The following is a 24,490-nucleotide window of genomic DNA, read 5'->3' on the forward strand; positions in this document are numbered from 1 at the left end:
CGGGAGCTCACCCCGTTGCAGGGATTCAAACTGCCAACCTTCTGGTCGGCAAGTCCTAGGCTCTGTGGTTTAACCCACAGCGCCACTTGCGTCCCAGGTTCTGGGAGACCAGGGTTCAAATCCTCACTCAGACATGAAGCTCCCTGGGTGACCTTGGGCCAGTCACTCACTCTCAGCCTAGAGAGCCACAAGCAAATACTGTACCAACCAGACACTCAAAAAATTAAGCAAGAAGACATCTTTCCCATCGCTTTATCTCCACACTGGGAAAAGCTGGGGATAGGAACAGGGCCGGATTTAGGTTTGATAAGCTACTGAACGTAATGGGGCTCTTTATATGTCCAGCTGTTCTTTGTCAACAACAAATTGTCACAGTTTTTTTGTGTTGAATATATGCTATATGGTAATTTATGGACCTAATAGGTATCTGGTCCATGGGGTCACAAAGAGTCGGACACGACTAAATGACTAAACAACAACAACAAATAGGTATCTAAAACCATTTGCACATGTTCCCATGCAACCAGTGCATGCAGAATGTAGGCACCCTATATATAGAAAGGAGAAAACCAGTGATATTTTAGGGAGCAGGCAGGGCCCATTACTTACATCACAGGAGCCTATACAACACAAACCACTGTTGCTGTATGCAGGTTTTATTTTATTTGTTTTCCATCTTATATTTTGGAAATATACATCCAGTTCTTCCCCCCCCCCTGTAATTTTTTCGGGGCCCCCCAAGAGGATATAGCTTCTAGCTTGTTTAGCTTATACATAAATCTGGCACTGTCATAGGAAAGCAATCCATAAATGATTTCAGTAAACAAACTCAGGTCCTGCCAAGAGAAGCACGGAATCAGCAATCAGACACATTGACTTGGAAGTCAGTCCCAGTGAGCGCAATGGGACGAAGCACACAATTGATCAGGGATTGCTCAATCGGCAGAGTATGAGACTCTTGATCTGCGGGTCATGGGTTCGAATCCCCGGTTGGGCAAAAGATACCTGCATTGCAGAGGGCTGGACTACATGACTCTCGGGGTCCTTTCCAATTCTACCTTTCTGTCCAGGCGCCTACCTTACAGGACCGGCCGCAACCCACTGGGAACCTCACCTCCTCCAAGCTCTCCCTCCTCCCCACCCCGCGGCTGTCACTCACCCTCCCCGGCGCCAGCCAATCCGCGCTCGGGAGAGGCGGGCCCCTGGCACTTGCGGGGAACAGCTGCTTCTGCTACGCGGAGGGAAGTGATGCGTCTGAGAGTGTGGATGCAGAAAGAGAGGAAGGAAGGGGGGGGGGCCTTGGAAGAAAAGGGGGGCTGCGCTGAGCGGGGCGGAGCAGCGAGCCCCTTGCATTAAAAAACGGGGCGGGAGCGAGCTTTTGCTTCTTTGAAGACTGGAGGGGGGTGCAAGAGGTGGCTCTGCAAAGCCTCCCCCCTCTTGCGGCGCATCTGAGGCCTGAAAAGTGAGGTGGGGGGAGCCAGTTGCATGGAGGGGGGCCGCAGGGCGAAGTTGCTCGCTTGCACCGCCCGCTTCTGGGTGTAGAGATTTGCAGAGGCTGGAAAGGAGAAGGAGGGCGCGCTGGCATGGGGGGTGGGCTGAGGACAGCAAGGGCATCGCTGGGGGGCGCCCTCTTCCGTTTGCAGACTGCTGCAGGCAGGGGTGGGTAGGCAGGTAGGTAGGTAGGCAGGCAGGCGAAGGCGCTGGGCTCTCTTTGATTCCTGGACATCTCCTCTGGCTGCTCCTGCTGCTGCCCTCCCCCAGTCTCCAGCCTCCGCTGGGCCCGGGCCTCCTCCACGCTGGATGCCCTCTGCCGCCTGCACCCAGCTGGAGCCGTGGGCCCCCCATGCGCCGCCCCCGCTGCCGCCCTCTATGTTCTACGTGGGCTTGTTCTTCGTCAACCTGCTGATTCTCTACTACGCCTTCCTGCTGGAGTACATCGCCCTCAACGTCGGCATCGTCTTCCTGCCCGAGGACATGGACCAGGCCCTGGTGGATCTCGGGGTGGTCTCCGACCCGGCTCTGGGACTCTACGAGCTGGACAGCGAGGTGGAAGTGCTGGACGGCTACTGGGAATAACTCGGGCCCCCTCCCCGAAAGAGAAACTGGCACGGGCTGGGAAGAGGAGCGTCGCTGCATCCAGATGTGGGCACAGCTGGACGGACCCTTTGTAGACTGCGATGGGGGCACAGGGACAGCCCAGCTCGGCAGGTGCCAGGAAGCCCTCTGCCCCGCCTGCCCCAGTCGTGGGTTTTCTGCTTGATCTGGAAAGACTGGGGAGAGGGCCACCGACTTTTGGGGGTGCCATGCTAAAGGCAGGCAAGACAGCGCCGAGGCAGGAAGAGGGAGCCAGAGTTGGCACGGACGGACAGAGTCCCTTCGGGGCACTGAAGTAAGTGGCATTTTACGGTTTGATCCAGCTGTGCAGAGGGAAAGAAGTTGCACGTTGGAAAGGTCTGGGGGCGGGGGTATGATCCTGTATCAGAGTTCTGCCAAGCTGGCGCCCTCCAGGTTTTGTACTATGACTCCCAACAACAGGTGCGTTGGCTGGGGTGTGTGTGATGGGAGTTGTAGTTTGCAACGCCTGTTGGGCAGAGGCTCTTGTACATATTGGCATGCCTCTATGACGATCCAAGCGGTTGCTTTTATCTGCCTTGCCCTTTCCCCTGTTGGCAGAGAGCAGGTTCAAAACTCGCCCAGGTAGAAGGGATGGCTAGGTGCTCCCCCCAAACCACAGTGGAACACAGAAAGGGTAAGATTGTCGGTCCATCTAGCTCAGTATTGTCGACACGGACTGGCAGCGGCGCTCCACATCGACTGGGCTGCCAGCCCTATCCCTAGATACAAAGTAAGAAGCCTCATGGTGCAATGAGTCCCTGTGTCTGGCGGTTAACTAGGAGGCTGGTGGTTCAAGCCCACCCTGGGATGGCTGTGGGCAGGATTCCCTTCCAACTCTACGATTCTACAGAATCCCATTCCTCGTGATTCGGTATAAAAGGCTGCCGTATACAGAGTCAGATTGAGCTTAGTATTGTCTACACTGGCCGGCAGTGGCATTCCAGGGTTGTAGAGTGGGGACAATCCCTGGATTGAACCTGCGACCTTCTGTCTAACGCATGTTTAGCACTGAGCACTCTCCGCTATGTGATGGCTCTAATCTGACATGAACACCAGCCATGAAAATGCAATGACCCCCCCCCCCCAAGGCTGCTTGCGCAGATTCACTCATTCCTAACCCACCCATAAGATGGGGCTGGGGCACCCATTTCTGCAAAACCCCGCCTCCTCCAACACATTCGGCAAGGGTATTTTGTGTGCATAGTTCAGATCCGCACCATGCGTTTCGCACATCCTTAAAAAGTGTGTGGCTTTCTCCCAATGAATTCTGGGACCTGTAGTTCGTTAAGGTTTCTGGGGACATGTAGCTTTGGTGTGGTGAAACTACGGTTCCCAGGATTCTCCAGGGGGAAGTCATGTTTGCCTGAACGAAAAAGCTTTCATCAGGTGCCAAGAGTGCGATGAAGGTGCCTGCCTGCCGTCAATAGGCAGGGAGTTCCAGAGTGTGATTTCTTTTTTTTCTTCAAATTTTTTTATTGATTTTCACAAAATCATAGACAAACAAACATAAATCATAACCTTATTAAAACTAATCTTATTAACATTAAGTGATTTCCTCGTAGCCCCCTAGTTGAATTTCAGTGCAAATCATTTTAACGGTTTTCCAAATCAAAATTCTTATAAACTTAACTTAATCACTTAACATCTTTCTTACCAATTCAGCATTAAACATATTAATTCTTCACATTACGTATTTAAATCCTAAGCCTATCTGGTAATTGCAAGCTTTTCCCAATTAATTTAACTTAGCATATTTAACTAAATAGTCATTAAATTTCGTCCATTCTTACTGATACTCCTCCTTCTGGTCGCGGACTTTTCCGGTCAGGTCAGCTAGCTCTGAAAAATCTATCATCTTCATCTGCCATTCTACCACAGTTGGTACTCAAAGTGTGATTTCTTACAAATACAGAATAAGTATTATGCAGAGAGAGTGGATGGGGCCTGAGCATAGCTGTCAACTTACAAATTTGAAAATAAAGGTCCAGCAGCCTCGAAAATACATATTTTGTTGCATGCAAATGGCTTTAGATACCTATTAGGTCCATAAATTACCATTTGGCATATATTCAGCACAAAAAAACAGCAACAATTTGTTGTTGACAAAGGACAGCTGGACATAGAAAGGGCCCCATTACCTTCAGGAGCTTATTTATCAATAAGGGACAGCAGTGGGACATGGCTCTGGGATAAAGGACTGTCCCGCCAAATAAGGGACGCTTGACAGCTATGGGCCTGAGACCTTCATGCAAAGCAGATGCTCTGAGCTGTGGCCCTGTCACAGATGACATGGTGGCTGGGCTTTATGGAAGTTGTAGTCCAGAGGGTGCCATGTCGAGAGAGGCAAGATTAAATTCAGATTGAAGTAAAAAACCAAACACCTTGGATCTGATCTTATACACCTGCCAGATGTTTCTATCTAGTCAAGGCAAAAGGAGTTCTGTTTTCTCTCTCCCTTTGCTACCCAGCTGGCTCATATGAGTTGCGCTTGACTCCGGGTAGCAGTTTCAGATGGCGTGAAAAACTTACCTTACCCTCAGACCGGTACTGTTAGTTGCTCAGTATCTGCTCCCTCAGCTGAAATGGACGTAGTTTTAGCATGGTGCTTGCTATTTATTAATTTAGTAACTGCAATTAAGCCCCATATCTTAAGCACCTGCACCAGATCTACTAGGTAGACCTCTGTTGCTCCCATTTCACAGACGGGAAGACCGAGAATGTGCTAAAGCACATCCTAAGCAGCTGCAGCAGATCAAAGCAAGGTGGTGCTGGTGGGATAATGCATATCAGGACCCAGAAGGGACTTCTTGTTTGAGCACCTGCTTTCATTGCCTTTTTTGGGGAGGATTGCTCTCTGTTAACCCTCCCAACCTCCTCGCTTACCGTCCCTCAGCTCCCTCACCCTTCCCTTTAAACTTGAGTTATATTATCGCATTTCTTGGTATCTCTCCAGAATACGGAGAGAGGAGCCATTTAAAATGTCAGCGAAAGCAGTTTAAGCCTTAAACGAATGAGGTTCAGATCTCCCTTCCATATGCAGCTATCAGCATCATGATATATATATTTTTAAGCACACTGATTTGTATTGAGCGTTGTCATGAATACATAACCAGGAAATGGAGTTCTCTGGACCCAGGTCAGATAGAAAACCACGCTGGCTGTCACTTCTGTTATTTGGCCCATAGGCCAGATCCTGACCATCCTCCCCACCACCATAACATTGACAGCAGGGGACAATTACAAAGGGGTGCCTATTGGCTGGTTGGGGTTTATATGAAACCCCTTTGAAGGGGATGCAAACTGTGTTTGCGAAGGAACTTTTCCCTCTTTGCAGACCAGCAAAGGTGCCCCAAAACCATTGGTGCTGCCCGTGAGCTTGGCTTGGCAAACCTGGGCTAACCCCCCCATTGCCCCTGCAATGGACGCTCCTCAAGTCCATTAGCCTGGCTGGGATGTTGTCCTTGAATTGGGAAGATGCTCGCCTGCCTGGATAGAGGCTTGAAGATGCCTCTGAGTGTTGTGCGGCTGGAATGTAGCAGAGGCAAAAGTTACACCTGTTGCTCCGCCCATTATTTGCCTCTGGCCCCGCCCACCACTTGCATGGGTGCCTGCCCCCAACAAAGGTTACACCAAAGGGGGGGAAGGGTTAACTTGCCAATACAATGCCCCTCTGTACTGTATATTTCAGCTTTTCTCAACCTGTGGGTCCCCAGATGTTGTTGAACTACAACTCCCATCACCCCTAGCTAGCAAGGCCAGAGCTCAGGGATGATGGGAGTTGTAGTCCAACAACATCTGGGGACCCACAGGTTCAGAACCGCTGGTTTAAAGCAGCACCATACCAATGTAAACAGTCCCGGCTTCCCCTAAAGAACCCTGGGAACTATAGCTCAAGAGTTGTGAGTTGCTGGGAGGCCCCTATTCCATGCCGCTACAGTTCTCAGAGTGGTTTCCCAGTCGCTTCCGCCCCCCAGGGAACTCTGGGAGTGGGAGCTCCGTGAGAGTCCTAACGACTTTCAGCACCCTTCAGTGGCAATCTGTCCATTTTGCCTCAGGCAGCAAAATGTCCTGAGACGGCCCTGTCAAGCCCTATCGGTGGTGTAGCATGGGTTGCCAGAGCCCAGGGCAAGGAAATTATTATGCCTCCATGCGGCACTGCTGCCGGACAAAGCTGCAGAGCAGCAGCAGGACATGTGTGTCCACCTTCTCAGGCTGGGGCGCTGCCACCACTGTGAGCCTTGCCCTCTGTCCCCACTGATGGGGGACGAAAGGGCCTACCCCAGTGGTGGCCAAACTTGGCCCTCCAGCTCTTTTTGGACTACAACTCCCATCATCCCTAGCTAACAGGACCAGTGCTCAGGGATGATGGGAATTGTAGTCCCAAAACAGCTGGAGGGCCAAGTTTGGTCACCACTGGCCTATCCTCTCCTATTTCCTGCTCAGTGTGCTGCTTCGGTAAGGCGGGCACCTCCAGTTGGGGCAGCAGCTGCAAAGGCTCCCCCCTAAAAATGGTTGCACCCAGCGCGATCATCTTGGTAGCCTCCCCCCCATACTGCACCTCTGGCAGATTCACTGGGAGAAGCCATGCTTAATTAAAGTGGTAGGATACTGCCTTGAATGTGTAGTGCAGATGGGGCACAAACTTGCCCCCTTCCTCAAATGGCTTTGCCCAGGTCTGAACTCAGGGCCAGATTTAGATTTGATGAGGCCCTAAGCTACTGAAGGTAATGGGGCCCTTTATATGTCCAGCTGTCCTTTGTCAACAACAAATAATCGCTGGTTTTTGTGTTGAATATATGCTATATGGTAATTTACAGACCTAATAGGTATCTAAAGCCGTTTGCACGTTAACAAAAATACATATTTTATCAAAGTAATTGTTACAACCAGGCCATGCAGAATATAGGCACCCTATACATAGAAATGATCAAACCAGCGATATTTTAGGGAGCAGGCAGGGTCCATTACAGTGGTGCCCTGCAAGATGAAAGGGTTTTCTGTTTTCAGAGGCGCTTCGCAAGACGAATTTCCCTATGGGCTTGCTTCGCAAGACGAAAATGACGAAAATTTTTGAGTTTTTTTTCCACTCCCCAACCCCTTTTTCTAAAGCGCTAAGCTGCTAATAGCCTTTTAGCAGCTAATCCGCAAATCCCTTAAGCCTTTAATAGCCGTTAATAGCCCTTAAACTGCCAATAGCGCTAATAGCGCTAATCCGCTAATGGGCTTGCTTCGCAAGACGAAAAAACCGCAAGACGAAAAGACTCGCGGAACGGATTCTTTTCGTCTTGCGAGGCACCACTGTACTTACATCATAGAAGACAACACAACACAACACAACACACTGTTACTGTATGTAGGTTTTATTTTATTTGTTTTTTATCTTATATTTTGGAAATGTACATCCAGGTTTTTTTTCCCTTTAAATTTTTTGGGGGGCCCCCAAGAGAGTGGGGCCCTAAGCTATAGCTTGTTTAGCTTATACGTAAATCTGGCACTGTCTGAACTGCACAACGCTGTGGTCCCGGTGTGGGGTGAGGCTGGGAGCTGACCATCACGTTTCCTCCTTGAGAGCATTTGGTTCCTCTGCACAGGTCCCCCAAAGCACCCCCTCCCTTTGTCCTGAGTTGCAAAGTGCACTTTTGGCCACTTGAGCCGGAATACCGTTAATGCACTGACTTTGCAGAAAGACGGTCACCAGACGGAAAGCATTAAAAGGAATCTGTCGCTGCCCAAAGTTGTGGCAATTGTTGCAATGCAGGGTATATAAAAAGCAGGCGGCTTTGGCTTGGCACTGCCTGCGCCTCGGGAATCCATCAATGTCATACAGATTTAGCAAGCACAGGAGATGATCTGGTTTCAAAACAGAAGAGGTTATTGACCGCTCAGCCTTGAGGAAGGCTGGGTAAAACGGTTTATGGGTTCCTGCAGTAGGAACGGCAGAATAGGTAAATAATAATACCTGCTTGCCCTAGGTAAAGGTAAAGGTAAAGGTAAAGGGACCCCTGACCATTAGGTCCAGTCGCGGACGACTCTGGGGTTGCGGCACTCATCTCACAACTGGCCGAGGGAGCCGGCGTACAGCATGTGGCCAGCATGACTAAGCTGCTTCTGGCGAACCAGAGCAGCGCACGGAAACGCCATTTACCTTCCCGCCGGAGTGGTACCTATTTATCTACTTGCACTTTGACGTGCTTTCGAACTGCTAGGTTGGCAGGAGCAGGGACCAAGCAATGGGAGCTCACCCCGTTGCAGGGATTCGAACTGCTAACCTTCTGATTGGCAAACCCTAGGCTCTGTGGTTTAACCCACAGCACCACCCGCATCCCTCCTGCTTGCATTACCTGTGATAATTAGCATCAGCCTTGGGGAAGGGTCGTAGCTCAGTGGGTAAGACACCTGCTTTGCATGCAGAAGGTCCCAGGTTTGATCCTCTGTATCTCCAAATAGGGTGGGGAGAAAAAGTCCTCTCTGAAAATCTGGAGAGGTGCTACCTGTCAGTTCTGGGATAGTTGGACCCATTGTCTGACTCGATAAAGGAGAGTTTCCTAACTTCCTATTTCAACCTTTTTTCCAGAACCATGCAGGATCAGGGCGTGTGGAATAGCGTAACTTTCAAATTCGAAAAATGAGGGGTGCTAAGAAGTTGTAACATGACTTTGGGATTCAAAATATGATTTGGTTAAATTAATATAATTTAGTTTTTCTTGGTAAGTAAAATGTGTGTAAAACTGCATAGAAATCAATACAAACGATAGCCTATTATTATTATTATTATTATTATTATTATTACCGTATTTTTCGCCCTATAGGACGCACTTTTTCCCCTCCAAAAATGAAGGGGAAATCTGTGTGCGTCCTATGGGGTGAATGCGGGCTTTCGCTGAAGCCTGGAGAGCGAGAGGAGTCGGTGCGCACCGACCCCTCTCGCTCTCCAGGCTTCAGGAGAGCCCCACCGCCAGCCCCACAAACTGGGGGGGAGAAGCCTGACTTGGTTAGAAGGCTGGCGGGGGGAGAAGCCTGCTCCTCCCCATCGCCAGCCCCGCAAACTCGGGGGACAGCGGGAGAGGTGGAGCGCGCCTTTCCCACTGTCCTCCGAATTGGTTAGAAGGCTGGCGGAGGGCTTCCCCCTGCTCCAGCCCCGCAAGCTCCCAGAGCGAGGCCTCGCTCTGGGTCCCGTTCTGGGAGCTGGGGGAGGGGGAAGCTCGGGCTTCCCCCGCCCCAGCCCCGCACCTGGGGGAAAAAAATTTTTCCCCCTTTATTTCCCCCCCCCCAAATCTAGGTGCGTCCTATGGGCCGGTGCGTCCTATAGGGCGAAAAATATGGTATTTAGCATTACCTGGCATTTCCAGAAGGTAAAATAATAATAATAATAATGTGGTTTTTTTGTGGGGGGTATTGGCTTGGTGTTTTTATTTTTACTAGGCATTTTATGGTTTTATATCTTGATTTTATTCTGTCAACCGCCCTGAGACCCCCCGGGTGTAGGGTGGTATATAAATTCAATCAATCAATCAGTCAATCAATCAATAATTAAATTTCTTTGGTTTTCCAAAAGCAGTTTATGTGCTTCTTCATCAGATGTAGACTTACCAAGCTAAGTATTGTCCAGTCACAAAAATAACAGCAGGTTTGAATTCCTCAAAACCCAAAAACTTGTTTTTAAGACCCCTCACTGCAGAAATGTGCAAACCTTTATGTTTCAGACCCTAAAATGGCACGCCCTGGTTTTTGTAGGACCTTGCAGTATCTGGGGAATGGCCATCACTCTGGGCTGTGGAACATCTGCTTCAGATTAAGAAGGTCCCAGGTTCAAATTCCAGCATCTCCACATACAGCTGGGAGGGACCCCTGCCTGATACCCTGCCAGTCAGTGTAGGGAACACCAGGAGCTACTTAGAGGGTAGGACCTGAACCCGTGGCTTCAAGTCACAAGAAAGGAGATTCCAACTAAACATCAGGGTGAACCTTCGGGCAGTAAGAGCTGTTTGACAGTGGAACGGACTCCCTCATGACTCTCCTTCCTTGGGGGTCAGATGACTATCTGTCAAGGATGCTTGAGTTGAGATTCCTTCGTTGCACGGGGTTGGACTAGATGACCCTCAGGGTCCCTTCCAACCCCACAATTCTCTACTCTGACTCAGTATAAGGCAGCTTCTTTTACTCCTAAGAGACAAACGTGTTTTAGGAAAGTAAGAAGAGCCCCACTCAATTGGAGCTAAGGCTTTCTAATTCAGCATCCTGTTTTCAGTCTCCGACCAGATGCCTGTGTTAGTAAAGGGAAAGGTAAAAGGACCCCTGACCGTTAGGTCCAGTCGCGGACGACTCTGGGGTTGCAACGCTCAGCTCGCTTTACTGGCCGAGGGAGCCGGCATACAGCTTCCGCGTCATGTGGCCAGCATGACTAAGCTGCTTCTGAAGAACCAGAGCAGTGCACGGAAATGCCGTCTACCTTCCCACCGGAGCGGTACCTATTTATCTACTTGCACTTTGACATGCTTTTGAACTGCTAGGTTGGCAGGAGCAGGGACCGAGCAACGGGAGCTCACCCCGTTGCGGGGATTCGAACTGCCGAACTCCTGTTCGGCAAGCCCTAGGCTCTGTGGTTTAACCCACAGCGCCACCCACATCCCTGCCTGTGTTAGTAGCCTCCATTAATTCCAATAGATCTATTCTGAACGGGACTAACACTGAGATGCAACCCATCAGGGTTTGAGCATTCTGAAACAGGGAGGGAAATCACTTTCTGTTTCCTGCTTAATTTCACCCTGCTCTGTCCTCTCCCTGGGCGTGCTTTTCTCTTGTGTAACGTTTCCTTTTCCTTTTTTGAAATCCAGATTTGCACACGTTTTCTGCACATGTGAAAAAGAAGCTGGGAGCCCCAGATTACGGGGCAAGACGGTCGTGAACTTGCATCTCTGCGAGAGGAAACGGCTTCCAGAGCAACGTGGGCTTCCTAACAGCCTGGCTGAGGATGTCCTCAGCATTTGCTTGTTTTTCAGGGATTTGCCATGATTCTGCAGGAAACCGATTATGCACAGCTATCAGAATTTGCTTAGAGATTCCAGAAGGGCTTCCAAGTCACGAGAAACACTGCCGGGTCATTTTTAACAGTGAGCCGGGCTGCCAATCACACGTCACAAACTTCCAGGGAACGGAGAAGTCGTTGATGTTGATATGTTGAGCTAGGTGGTACTGTCAGGATAAGAAGCTGAGAGCAGGTGTGTGGTGAGAGGGGGACCAGATATTGCTGAACTACAAATCCCATCAACCCCAGCAAGCAGGGCCAAAGCCCAGGGATGATGGGAGCTGCAGTTCAGCAAAATCTGGAGGGCCAAAGATTTTCCGCACGCCTGCTAAAGTGGTTGATGGAGCAGGATGGGGCATGGTGGGGGAGACTTACAATTATCCAGATATTGCTGAACTACAACTCCCACCATCCCTGAGCATCAACCATGCTGGCTGGGGGCTGATGGGAGTTGGCACTAAACCACATCTGTAAGGCTCCCAATCCCTGTTTTTTTAAGGGGGGCTGGAAAAACCGCCATGAGATTTCAAGAAGTATTGCAAGAGAGCACCGGCACATTATTGCACCGTCTGCACACAGTTTGAGGGTTGGTTTTGGCCATCCCCACAACCTTGCATGCGGTCCTGGGCCCAGTTTGCACAGACGGGCCTCATAAGGGTAGCCACCTTCGGTTCAGGACCTGTTGCATTCCTTGTGTATCACCAGTACAACTCTGCAATGCACGTGAACGGTTGCTTTAAAAAATCTCTGCCATGTCGAAGTTTGTCTGTGTATGGAAAGTTTGCGTGTCGTTAAAGGAGCCTTCTCCCTGACATGTTAGATTTCTGCAAGCAAGGGAGAGTTTGATGTGGGAACACTTGCATCCAGAGTTGTTACTAGCCCACAGGGACTGCAGTTGCACCCTTCCTAAAATGTGCAGGATCTGCTCTGCCATCATCATAACCTCCCAGCCGACAATCTGCATTTGCTGTTGATGAGCTATAGAACAGGTCACACTTTTCTGAAAGGGAAAAAAACCCCACCCTAATCCCATAAAGCTTCAGGAACTCATTTCATAACCCTCAAAACGTCGCCTTCTAAAGAATAAAAAAATGAAGAGAATTGCAGGGAGTCGGTGCGTCTGCCACACAGTGTTACGGGAAAGAATTGCTTTTGTAAGTATTTTTGTAATTTTGGGAAAGGAAGGGGGTCTTGTTAATTCCCACGTTATTTTGCCTAGTGTTGAAATGCAGTTCTTATGTTTAAAAAAATAATAATGTAAAAAGCAATATATTGATAACCAGCCTCTTTCAAATACACAAGTATGCAGGTCAACTGATCGAGAGTGTTGCTCATTCATTTATCTGTGAAGCGGTTTCAGTTCCCGTGTCTTCTTGCGGTTATCTTGTGTTGTCCCCGACAGCAGGGCCCGAGCCATTGTGCTCCAATGACAAGCAGAATTGTTGAGAAGAAACCTTGAAAGTCGCTGGCTCCTCCATTAGAGGCTTTTAAGCTGAGCTTGGATAGCAGTAGATCTGCTGCCCCAGCTATGTGTCTAGGATGAATAGCCCTCTCTGCAACCATCAAAGAAGGCGCTTGCAAAGAGGTTACCTAAAAGATTTAACACACATTTATTGAAGATTATATGCATATTTACTGAAGGTTGCACACACCGTAAAACCGTGTTCAAATGACTCACAGACAGAGACAGGGAGGGGGCGTGGGAAATCTACAATGGTCTAATAAGAAATGTGTGTACAGTGGTACCTTGGTTCTCAAACGCCTTGGTACTCAAACAACTTAGAACCCAAACACTGCAAACCCGGAAGTAAGTGTTTCAGTTTGCGAACTTTTTTTGGAAGCTGAACATGCTCTGTTTTGAGTGTTATGCTTCCAATGTGAGTGTTACGCTTCCGTTTTGAGTGCCACACTTCCACTTTGAGTGTTACACACATAATAATAATAATAATATTTTATTTATTCCCCGCCCTCCCTGGCCAGAGCTGGACTCAGGGCGGCTAACACCAGTAAAATTACAATAAAAACATAATGGGGGGGGGACACGACAATTTAAAATACAGGTTAAAAATACAATTTAAAATTCCATTTGGAGTGTCTGTTTTTCCTATTTATTGAGTGTTTTGTTTTTGCGGCTCTTTTTTGTTTGTTTTTGTGACTGTGTGGAACCCAGTTCAGCTACTGATTGATTGATTATGTGACTGCAGTACATTGCTTATTGCTTTCATTTTATGGATCAATGGTTAGGTAGTAAAATTCATGTTAAATTGCTGTTTTAGGGGATGTTTTTAAAAGTCTGGAACGGATTAATCCATTTTGCATTACTTTCTGTGGCAAAGCGCGCCTTGGTTGTGGAACGCTTTGGTTTTGGAGCAGACTTCCGGGATGCAAGTTTGAGAACCAAGGTACCACTGTATACACAAAAAGACCTTGCACTGCTCCACAGTCTATTCAGCTGCTAAAGATCGTTTTGCGGAAACTGCGCTTTGCATTCTTTTGTGGCTCCTCAAAACCGTGTCAAGCTATTTCCCAAATCCATGCCTTCAGGACAGAGGCCCCCGTAGCCGGATGTTGTTGATTTCCCATTTTCATTCATGAAGCATCCCATGCAAAATGTCTGCTTCTTCGTCCTCCGTTCGGAAGGATGTGCCTGTCAAGTCATAAACACACACATCTTTTCCGGTTTGCTATTATTAAGGGCGTAACATCAGCTGAACCATAAAAAAGGCTGATCGCCGAAGAATTGACGCTTTTGAATTATGGTGCTGGAGGAGACTCTTGAGAGTCCCATGGACTGCAAGAAGATCAAACGCATCCATTCTTAAGGAAATCAGCCCTGAGTGCTCACTGGAACGACAGATCCTGAAGCTGAGGCTCCAATACTTTGGCCACCTCATGAGAAGAGAAGACTCCCTGGAAAAGACCCTGGTGTTGGGAAAGATGGAGGGCACAAGGAGAAGGGGACAACAGAGGACGAGGTGGTTGGACAGTGTTCTCGAAGCTCCCAGCATGAGTCTGACCAAACTGCGGGAGGCAGTGGAAGAGAGGAATGCCTGGCGTGCTCTGGTCCATGGGGTCACAAAGAGTCGGACACAACTGAACGACTAAACAACAACAACATCAGAAGAGTCTTGCATCCTGATTTCACAGTGGCCACTCAGATGCCCCAATTAAAACCTCCATGCAGGGGACCCGAGTGCGAGAGCCACATTCTTCTCCTGTGGTTTCCAGCATCTGGCATTTATTTGGGAGCATCGCTGCCTCCAACTATGAAGGCAGTGGAATAAGCCTTTTGGGCTAGTAGCCATTGGTAGCCCTCTCCTACATTAAAAGGTAAAGGGACCCCTGACCATTAGGTCCAGTCGTGGCCAACTCTGGGGTTGCGGCGCTCATCTCACTTTATTGGCCGAGGGAGCCGGCATACAGCTTCTGGGTCATGTGGCCAGCATGACTAAGCCGCTTCTGGCAAACCAGAGCAGTGCACGGAAATGCCATTTACCTTCCCGCTGGAGTGGTACCTATTTATCTACTTACACTGGCATGCTTTCGAACTGCTAGGTTGGCAGGAGCAGGGACCGAGCAACGGGAGCTCACCCCGTTGCGGGGATTCGAACCGCCGACCTTCTGATCGGCAAGTCCTGGGCTCTGTGGTTTAACCCACAGCGCCACCCGCGTCTCCTCCATTAATCCTCTTTTAAAGCCCCCTTAGTCTGCATTCTGAAGTCAACGTTTTCACGTGGGTCTTCTCCCTGTGGTGCTAAGCAATGCAAAGACTTGAGGGTGGCGTCCCAACTAACATTAAACTCGGAGCAGACCCATAGAAATAAATGGGCATGGCTAAGCTAGGTCCGTTGATTTCAATGGGTTTGTTCTGAGCAAAAGCTAGCTGAGTACAACTCAAACGCACTTTCCTGCTAAGACCTCTCCAGCAGACCAAGAGGACATGGAAAGAGCCGGATTAGACCTGCAGTGGCCAGTGAGAGGCATTCCTTCCTGGGAAGCCTCCTGGGAACTGAATGCCTGTACAGTGGTACCTCAGGTTAAGTACTTAATTCATTCCAGAGGTCTGTACTTATCCTGAAACTGTTCTTGACCTGATGCACCACTTTAGCTAATGAGGTCTTCAGCTGCTGCTGCACCGCCGTTCTCATCCTGAAGTAAAGTTCTTAACCTGAAGCACTATTTCTGAGTTAGCAGAGTCTTTAACCTGAAGCGTATGTAACCTGAAGCATATGTAACCTGAGGTACCACTGAACTGGGCTAAAAGGGAAAATGGGTGGGGCAACAGAATCAATTTCCAACCTTGCCTTCCAACTGTAGGTGGCGCCAGAGCCAATGATATTCAGAGCCCATCTGCACTACACATTTGAATAGGTGGAATGATACCTTGAACCATTTTTTAAAATAATAATAATAATAATAATAATAATAATAATAATAATAACACATTTTCATTTTAATTTTCAGACCCGTTTAAAATTTATTTGGCGTTCAGGTTCCTTCTGCACTGTACATTTGAAGCACGACGATACCACTTTAAGCAGGAACAGCTTCTCCCAGAGAATATTGGGAAGTGTAGTTTGCTAAGGATGTCTCTCCCAGGGAACTCTGGGAATTGTAGCTGCATGGAGGGAACAGGGGTCTCCGAACAAGGCCCTAACTAACTACATTTCCCAGGATTCTTTGGGGGAAGCCATGACAATTTAAAGTGGCATGAAACTGCTTTAAATGTATAGAGCAGATTGGGCCTTAGATCAGTGCTAGCAGAATTAAAGAACTCAGACACAGGTCTATTTAAACATAAATAACATTTAAACTACATATATGGACACAAATTATTCCAGTGGCAGAATCTGGAAGTTTTAATATCTGACCACAGTATCTGAGATGGCTGGCAGACAATTCCAGCTCCACATATTGAACTCCTGATAACGGATGGGGAGGCATGGTCATTTGGGGGGGGGGGGGTTGGAATCAGCAGGAATATTTCATTTTAGAGGGTCTATCACTTTTTACGGGACGCGGGTGGCGCTGTGGGTAAAACCTCAGTGCCTAGGACTTGCCAATCGCATGGTCAGCGGTTCGAATCCCGTGGTGGGGTGCGCTCCCGTCTTTCGGTCCCAGCGCCTGCCAACCTAGCAGTTCGAAAGCACCCCCGGGTGCAAGTAGATAAATAGGGACCGCTTACCAGCGGGAAGGTAAATGGCGTTCCGTGTACTGCGCTGGCTTGCCAGATGCAGCTTGTCACACTGGCCACGTGACCCGGAAGTGTCTGCGGACAGCGCTGGCTCCCGGCCTATAGAGTGAGATGAGCGCACAACCCTAGAGTCTGGCAAGACTGGCCCGTATGGGCAGGGGTGCCTTTACCTTTACCTTTATCACTTTTTACAGGAGAGCAGAATGCAGGAGCCAATAACATCCTAAATACTGATTCAAAATACTTACGCATTTCAAAATCCCAACGTTGTTCGGCCCTGGTTTTGCTGGATCTAGAGTAATCTGATTCGAGAATCCAGCTGCTGCAGATGATCTAGAAGTCCATGGGGAATAGTGGGGTTCCATAGCCTGAAAAAGGGGGGGTTGAAGAAAAGAAAACAGAATAAGGAAATTTGCTTTGTTGAAGCCCCTTATCTTGAGCAAGGATATACAAATCTGTGGGTTCCAGTTTCTCTCAGTTTTTTGTATTTCCAATTTTCAAATCTCTTCATTTCCATGTAAGTTTGCATTTCTTTCAAAGCCTTCATTAAATATCAGCATTTCAGTACAAATTTCTCCTAATACAAACAGCTTTGCATGCCCTGTTGCCCCTAATACAGATGTTTTCACAAGCCATTTCCTCTTAATGCAATGCATTTTTAATGTTATTTTTCATTAATATGCATTCTTATGTACATTTATCCTGGTGCATGCATCTTTCTGCACATTACTCGGCACCGCATTGCAAAATTTGGAGAAGCAAAGATTTCGAAAACGGCTGTGTTTCAGTTCATGCAATTTGCAAAGTGTGTTCACCTTTCAAATGTTTAATTGCATTGCATTTCTCCCCCACCATTATTGGTAAAATTACACACATGCACATATGGGTAAGATATGCAAATAATGGAAGAGACCCTGGTAGAAGGGAATGGGAATCCAGATAATATAGAGAAAAGATTCACAATCATGGGTTTTGTGTATTAATGGTAAAGGTAAAGGACCCCTGGACGGTTAAGTCCAGTCAAAGGCAACTATGGGGGTTGTTAATAATAATAATAATAATAATAATAATAATAATAATAATAATAATAATAATAATTTAATTTTATTTATACCCTGCCCTCCTTGGCCACAGCCGGGCTCAGGGTGGCTAACACCAGTAAAATTACAGTAAAAACATAATAGGAGGGGAGAAAAACCAATTTAAAATACAGGTTAAAATGTAATTAAAAATGCAGTCTCATTTTAAAAGTAGCCCATAGATCATAAGGGGAGGGAAACATAAGGCACTGATCTCACTTTCAGGCCGAGGGAGCCAGCGTTTGTCCACAGACAGCTTTCCGGGTCATTTGGCCAGCAGGACTAAGCCGCTTCTGGCACAACGGAATACCTTGGCGGAAACCACAGTGCACGGAAACGCCGTTTACCTTTGCACCGCAGTGGTACCTATTTATCTACTTGCACTGGCGTGCTTTCGAACTGCTAGGTTGGCAGGAGCTGGGACAGAGCAATGGGAGCTCACCCTGTCGCGGGGATTCGACCCGCCGACCTTCTGATCGGCAAGGCCAATTGGTTTAGACCACAACGCCACCCGCATGGTCTACTCCTGGATGCACTGCGGAAGCCATGACTGTTCAAAGGGGTATCATACGGCTCAAAATGCATGGTTTGGATATGACCAGGGACGGCACCCAGCTGAGAGCATTTTCGTGATCAAGGTGGGATATCAAGCCAGGCAAAGACTTACGCCACACTCTGGACGCGGGGACATTTCCTCAAGCTGTCCGTCAGGTGCTGAGCTCCAGCAGCCGTTATCTTGTTGCAATGGATGCTGGAAAGAAATGAGCGTACCAGCTGTTAGCCTAAAGGAGCCGCCTCTGCTTTGCTAAACCTCCGCAGTAGCAGGGTAGTCCTGAGTTTCCTTACTTCATTTGCTTTAAATATTTAAAACATTTAACGAAAACACACACACACTTCATTTCTCCCCCACCCCCAGATTTCCCAGTTTTTCAACCCTAAGCATTTCACAACATCAAAACAACAAACAGCGCCATGAAAGCAAAACCACCACCAGTAAATGAGGGGGAGGATCGTGGAATTGTAGAGCTGGAAGGGACCTTAAGGGTCATCTAGCCCAACCTCCTGCTCTCTGGGAATCTCAGCTAAGGCATCTGGAGCGCCACCTTGAGCTCCTTGGTGGAAAAGGTGGGGTATAAGTTAAAGAAATCAATAACAGTAGTCAAAAACGCATTTATATATAAATATTTTTAAAAATTATATGTATATATATATATAGAGAGAGAGAGGTGTGTGTGTATATGTATACATATATATGTGTGTGTGTGTGTGTGTGTATGTGTGTGTTTATATATATATACAGTGGTACCTCGGGTTACATACGCTTCAGGTTACAAATGCTTCAGGTTAGACTCCACTAACCCGGAAGCAGTATCTTGGGTTAAGAACTTTACCTCCAGAACGAATTAAGTTCTTAACCCGAGGTACCACTGTGTGTGTGTATGTGTGTGTGTGTGTGTATGTATATGTGTGTGTGTACACACACACACACACACACACAAACATACATATAAATAAAAATGTAATGGGGGGGGGGAATTGTTCAGAAAGAAGCAGGGGCCTGATTTCATGCAACAGGGAAAGCCGAGACAGAAAGATACAGCCTTACAAGATGTCTGCAGCAAATGATGGTTTGTGATTCATGTAAAAAAAGGGTAAAAGGTAAAGGACCCCTGGATAGTTAAGTCCAGTCAAAGGCGACTCTGGGGTTGCGGCGCTCATCTCGCTTTCAGGCCGAGGGAGCTGGCGTTTGTTCACAGACAGCTTTCCGGGTCATGTGGCCAGCTGGACTAAACCACTACTGGCGCACAGAGAACCGTGATGAGTGCCAGAGCGCACGGAAACGCCTTTTACCTTCCCGTCGCTGCGGTACCTATTTATCTACTCACCCTGGTGTGCTTTCAAACTGCCAGGCTGGCGAAAGCTGGGACAGAGCAACAGGAGGTCACTCCGTCGCGGGGATTTGAACTAACGACCTTGCCATCGGCAAGCCCAAGAGCCTCAGTGGTTTAGACTACAGCCCCACCCACATCCCATGTAGGGCAGAAAGAAGGGCATCCCCAAAGTGAGGTTTTGGTTTGGGTGGCTTGGGCAGGTTCTGGTGGGGGAGGAAGAAAGGAGTATAGAGGGCCTTGCAGTATTTATTTATGAAAAAATTTGCATACCATTATATCATGGGGGGAAATACCAAAGCTGTTTACAGCAATAAGGTAAAGGTAAAGGGACCCCCGACCATTAGGTCCAGTCGTGACCGACTTTGGGGTTGCACGCTCATCTCGCTCTATAGGCCGAGGGAGCCAGCGTTTGTCCGCAGACAGCTTCCGGGTCATGTGGCCAGCATGACTAAGCCGCTTCTGGCGAACCAGAGCAGCGCACGGAAACGCCATTTACCTTCCTGCCGGAGCGGTATCTATTTATCTACTTGCACTTTGATGTGCTTTCGAACTGCTAGGTTGGCAGGAGCAGGGACCGAGCAACAGGAGCTCACCCCGTCGCGGGGATTCGAACCGCCAACCTTCTGATCGGCAAGTCCTAGGCTCTGTGGTTTAACCCACAGCGCCACCCACGTCCCTGTTTACAGCAATAAAACCACTAAAAAGCCATTATAAACAGATACCAGTCAACCATTGTGAAAGCACCTTGAACCTGGCTCTTTGTGGGAGTTACGTGCCCTAAGTCTTCATGGCCAAATGTTTTATACTCACTCAAGCACTCTCAAAGAAGCTGTCTCTGGGAGCACTCTGGCAAAATGTTCTGCCCCAGCATCTCCAATGTTGTTATTGTACAAGCTGCAGGAAACAAAGGCAAGTGTGACCGTGGATCCGTCTGAGAAGCAGGGCAGAGCATCGCTTTACAAGAAAGTTCTGCTCGTACGTGTGTTTTTGACCCATCCAAAAGCCTCCGTCCATCTTCAAGTAACAAATCATGCAAACACAGTCCGGCTTGGCCAATGGAGCTGACATTCTTAAATAAAGAAGGTCAGAGATGTTTGGAAAAAGGATGGAGAAACTGTAGCCCTCCTGAAATTGTTGGACTATAATTCCCATCGTCAAAAGGACGGTGGAGGCTGGTGCCCTTTGGAACGGGTAAGGCAGGAGCCAGGGAGCCCAACACTAGGTGGCGCCAGAGCCCATGACAAGCACAGACAAGTGATTCCAGCCCCTACTCCAAAAGAACAAAAACAGGAGAAACTCTTGTGGCACCTTAGAGTAGGGTTACTAGACGTCCCCGGTTCCTGGGGACAGTCCCCGGATTTGCAAATCTGTCCCCGGGAAACGTGGCAGTGGCAGCCTCTGCAGCCCGGAGCCAGCCTGGTAGCGCAGTTGGCTCTGGCTGGCTTCAGGAGCTGCTCGCTGCCGAAGGGGAACCAGAGATGTCTGGCGGTACAGATCTCCTGCCCCCTTCCCCCTTTGTTTTGACAGATCGGGAGAGGCTCGGGAGTCACGGGCAAGTGGGCGCTGCCCAGGAGGGGCGCAAGGCGCTTGGTTTCTCTGCCAGGCAAGGTGCAAAGCCCTTCTTTTGCACCCTGTGAAACATAAATGCGCATAAATGGGAAAACCATAGCTTTAACTATACGGACCTTTGTTGGTATGGACATGCTAAAGATGAAAGGAGCAGCACTCACCTTAGTGTCTTCAGCGAACGCAGCGACGGAAGCGCTTTGGCTAACTTCTCTGCCCCCAGGTCTGTTATTTTGTTCCCCGACAGGCTAGGAAGAAAGCATTGCAAAGTTCAGGACCTGCGCTAAGTTCCTTTGGGGACAAGGGTGACGGCGAGAATGGCATTTCTCCCGCCTTAAACCAGGCAGCTTACTTTAACGTTTCCAGGTAGGACAAGCGAGGAAGGACGCTGCTGAGGCTAGTCACTCCTTCGTCTCCGATCTCGTTCTCGTTGGGAGAATCCAAGCTGCAAAAATGACAGGGAAAGATGGTCACCAAAGCTGGGTGACTGAGCGTTGGGAAGAGCCCACTGCGTACCAGGCACCTATGGTAAAGGTAAGGGACTTGCAAATGGCGGGTGACTAAGTCGTGGGATAGGAGAGCTGAAAATAATGTCAATATTGGTAAAGGGAAAAGGGAAAGGACCTCTGGACGGTTAAGTCCAGTCTATGGGGTGCGGTGCTCATCTCGCTTTCAGGCCAAGGGAGCCGGCGTTTGTCCGCAGACAGCTTTCCGAGTCATGTGGCCATGAGGACTAAACCGCATCTGGCGCAATGGGACACCGTGACGGAAACCAGAGTGCACGGAAACGCCGTTTACCTTCCCACCGCAGCGGTACCTATTTATCTACTTGCACTGGTGTGCTTTCAAACTGCTAGGTTGGCAGGAGCTGAGACAGAGCAATGGGAGCTCATCCCATCGCGGGGATTTGAACCGCCGAACTTCCGATCAGCAAGCCCAAGAGGCTCAGTGGTTTAGACCACAGCGCCACCTGCGTCCCAGGCACCTACATGGGGGTCTGTGTCCTTTTGGAGATTAGAAGACACATCGGAGACTGTTGTGGCTTTAAGAAATAGGGTTCCTTCACCTATTTACACCTTCCATCTGTATGGAGGGAGTCAAGATCTTATAGCATGGTCGTTTCAGAGGCAGCAGCACCAGCATCCAGCCTCCCCCAAAGATGCCCTTCTCGCTCCTTCTTCCTCCCAGCAACCCTTGCTGCCCCCCCCAGCAGTTACCCTGGCAACCTTCCAAATACCCAGTTTCTGCTGACACCTGGGGCAAGGGGGTAGCAGTTCCCTTGTATGGAATTAGCGTCCCTCAATTATTCTTTTGATAGCTCAGCCAGGTTGCTTTGCATCAGCTAGCCCAGAAATTCATTTGCAAGCTTGCATTTTATGTCCATAGCCCAAATCCTAGCATTTATTCATTTCACCCTAAATTTACAACAATATTGTGGTGAAATAGAGGGAGTTGCGACAGCTTTTTTTGTCTTTTCTCAATATCTGGGTATATCTTGATTTCCATCTGCGTCAACCGGAGGCATGGCTCCCATTCACCCCTCCCCACAGCTTTGCCACTCACTCTAAATGTTGCAGCGCAGGAAACGTGCCCAGGATCCTCACCAGCTTTCGGAAGCCCGTCAAGCCACAGACACGACCCAATCTACACAGCAAAGAAGAAAATAACTTGTTGGCTTCTCCCGCCCCTCCGAGATGTCTCAAAGCACAGCCGACAAAGTTTGTTTCTGCCTTTTGGAGTGGGAGATGGGGAAACGGTATCTTTCAACCACATCGGACCATCAGTTCCTCTAACTCAGTACAGTGGTACTCTGTTTAAGAACAGCCCTGTTTATGATCAATTCGGTTTAAGAACTCCGCAAAACCAGAGGTAGTGTCCCGGTTTGAGAACTTTACCTCGGTCTACGAATGGAAGCCGAATGGTGGAAGGGCACCGGCACCGGGAGGCCTCATTAGGGAAAGCATGCCTCGGTTTAAGAATGGTTTTGGTTTAAGAACGGACGTCCGGAAAGGATTATGTTCGTAAACCGAGGTACCACTGTATTTTCCCAATTGCAATTCAATGTATTCCTGTTGTGTTTTATGATTTTCCTGATATTGTAAGTGAGCCGGAACTGGTCTGTGACCGTAATAATAATAAAATTAATTCATTCATTTTCTACACTGCCTGGTAATGGCTCACTGGAGATTTCAGCCATCCTTCATGGGATGGGGAGATTGGAATCTCCCAGTCTCCCTGGGCTGATTTACTGAATTTCCTTCATTGCTAGACAGATACACTTAGGGCGTTGACCTCACTTCCCCTTCGTTCTCAAGGCCTCCCTTGTGAGAAGCGACATCGTTTGTGTCTCTGCCGCTGAGATGCAAGAGCAAGAACCTTAGCTGATTAGAACTAGGATTCCCCACCCCCCACCCCTTTAAAGCAGGTATTTTCCTGCAATAAACTTAGCTTTCTTATGTTCTTAAAGTAAGCGTCTCAGGACTCATCTACATTAGCCAAAAACAGTGTTTTGAATGCGTTATAAACATGCAGCATTAGATGGCGCTGGAGAGCAAAAAGGAAATTCTATGCGATTTTCCATAGTGGTTTCTCCCCTGCCCCCATTATAACAATTTGAGTTCTGCAGTGGGTTTTTTCCTGTGTGTAGATCCACCCTCAATGTGGTTATATGCAAGGTGAAGTGTGCCCCTCCACCATGGATTCAGTGTTAATTTAAGTACTTAAACCAGGCCTTAGGCTGATTTTACTGGTGTTAGCCGCCCTGAGCCTGGCTCTGGCCAGGGAGGGCAGGGTATAAATAAAATATTATTATTATTATTATTATTATTATTATTATTGACACCTGATGCTCTTTGAAATGTGTTGTGGGAGGTGGGGATTTTTGTTTTGTTCTTGTTCTTATTTTCACTATGTATTTGGTGTTTTTAATATTGCAACTTTATGTTGCGAACTGGCCTGAGATCTAAGGATGAAGGGTGGTATACAAATTTAATTAATAATATTAATAATAATAACCTTTCCTGGAGATGCCTGTGATCAAACCCGGGCCCTTCTGCATGCAGAGCAGGTGTTCTAACATTGATCTACAATCCTGTTCCCTTGTTCCATGAGTGTGTGTGTGGGGGGGGGGACAGAACTCAGTTCAGATAAATTGGTCCCAAAAAACACTGACAAAGAGTTATTCCTGGGGCTTTTAAAGAACTGCGCCAGACCAAGGTTACAACATGATTTGCATTCTCCATCATCTGTAGCGCAGCTAGATGAAGGCTCAGATGCAGAGCTCGAAGGCAACTTTCCTCTCCTGTGGGTTAGTCTGGAACTCAGGCAGAACACTGCCTTAGCATATGGAGGTTTCACTTTTCACCTGTAGCTGCTGAGAGACCCATCTTCTCGACCAGTTTTTAAAGAGCCGATTTATTTATTTATTTTGACAAAGCAATAATCATAAATAAATGAGAATAAAAATGTGGACCCCACCACTCAGACCATTCCACTGTACCTACAGTGGTGCCTCGCAAGACAAAATTAATTCGTTCTGTGAGTTTTTTCGTCTTGTGAATTTTTTCGTCTTGCGAAGCACCACTGTGTATTGACGGTTTCCCATAGGAATGCATTGGCG

General features: G+C 48.2%; 2 protein-coding genes across 5 annotated transcripts in view; one reads left to right on the forward strand and one right to left on the reverse strand.

The window, feature by feature from the left end:
* Nucleotides 1-24,490, reverse strand: part of CIITA (class II major histocompatibility complex transactivator) — a 1,021,617-nt gene that overhangs the window by 963,394 nt on the left and 33,733 nt on the right. For 2 of the 4 annotated variants that reach the window (XR_014504902.1, XR_014504903.1), the window contains exons 13-19: nucleotides 22,435-22,515; nucleotides 21,224-21,316; nucleotides 21,036-21,119; nucleotides 20,116-20,199; nucleotides 18,081-18,164; nucleotides 16,583-16,702; nucleotides 13,512-13,787 (exon numbers count right to left, since the gene is read on the reverse strand). Coding sequence is in view for 2 of the 4 variants with exons in the window: in XM_083413356.1 (XP_083269482.1) it covers nucleotides 16,627-16,702; nucleotides 18,081-18,164; nucleotides 20,116-20,199; nucleotides 21,036-21,119; nucleotides 21,224-21,316; nucleotides 22,435-22,515 (502 nt within the window). In the remaining 2 variants the exon portion in view is untranslated. Of the gene's footprint in view, nucleotides 1-12,726; nucleotides 13,788-16,582; nucleotides 16,703-18,080; nucleotides 18,165-20,115; nucleotides 20,200-21,035; nucleotides 21,120-21,223; nucleotides 21,317-22,434; nucleotides 22,516-24,490 lie in introns of those variants that run through there. The other 2 variants (XM_083413356.1, XM_083413357.1) reach the window with 1 other exon arrangement.
* Nucleotides 1,199-12,458, forward strand: DEXI (Dexi homolog). The gene is made up of 2 exons (XM_083413855.1): nucleotides 1,199-2,389; nucleotides 10,950-12,458. The coding sequence occupies exon 1, from the start codon at nucleotides 1,801-1,803 to the stop codon at nucleotides 2,074-2,076; it is 276 nt and encodes a 91-aa protein (XP_083269981.1). The 5' UTR covers nucleotides 1,199-1,800; the 3' UTR covers nucleotides 2,077-2,389; nucleotides 10,950-12,458.

This window comes from Podarcis tiliguerta (genome assembly GCF_965153285.1).
Source record: "Podarcis tiliguerta genome assembly, chromosome: 14".
NCBI lineage: Eukaryota > Metazoa > Chordata > Lepidosauria > Squamata > Lacertidae > Podarcis > Podarcis tiliguerta.

Excerpts from the sequence above, each read along its gene's own strand:
- DEXI (XM_083413855.1), top strand. The coding sequence starts at position 1,801 with ATGCCCTCTGCCGCCTGCACCCAGCTGGAGCCGTGGGCCCCCCATGCG.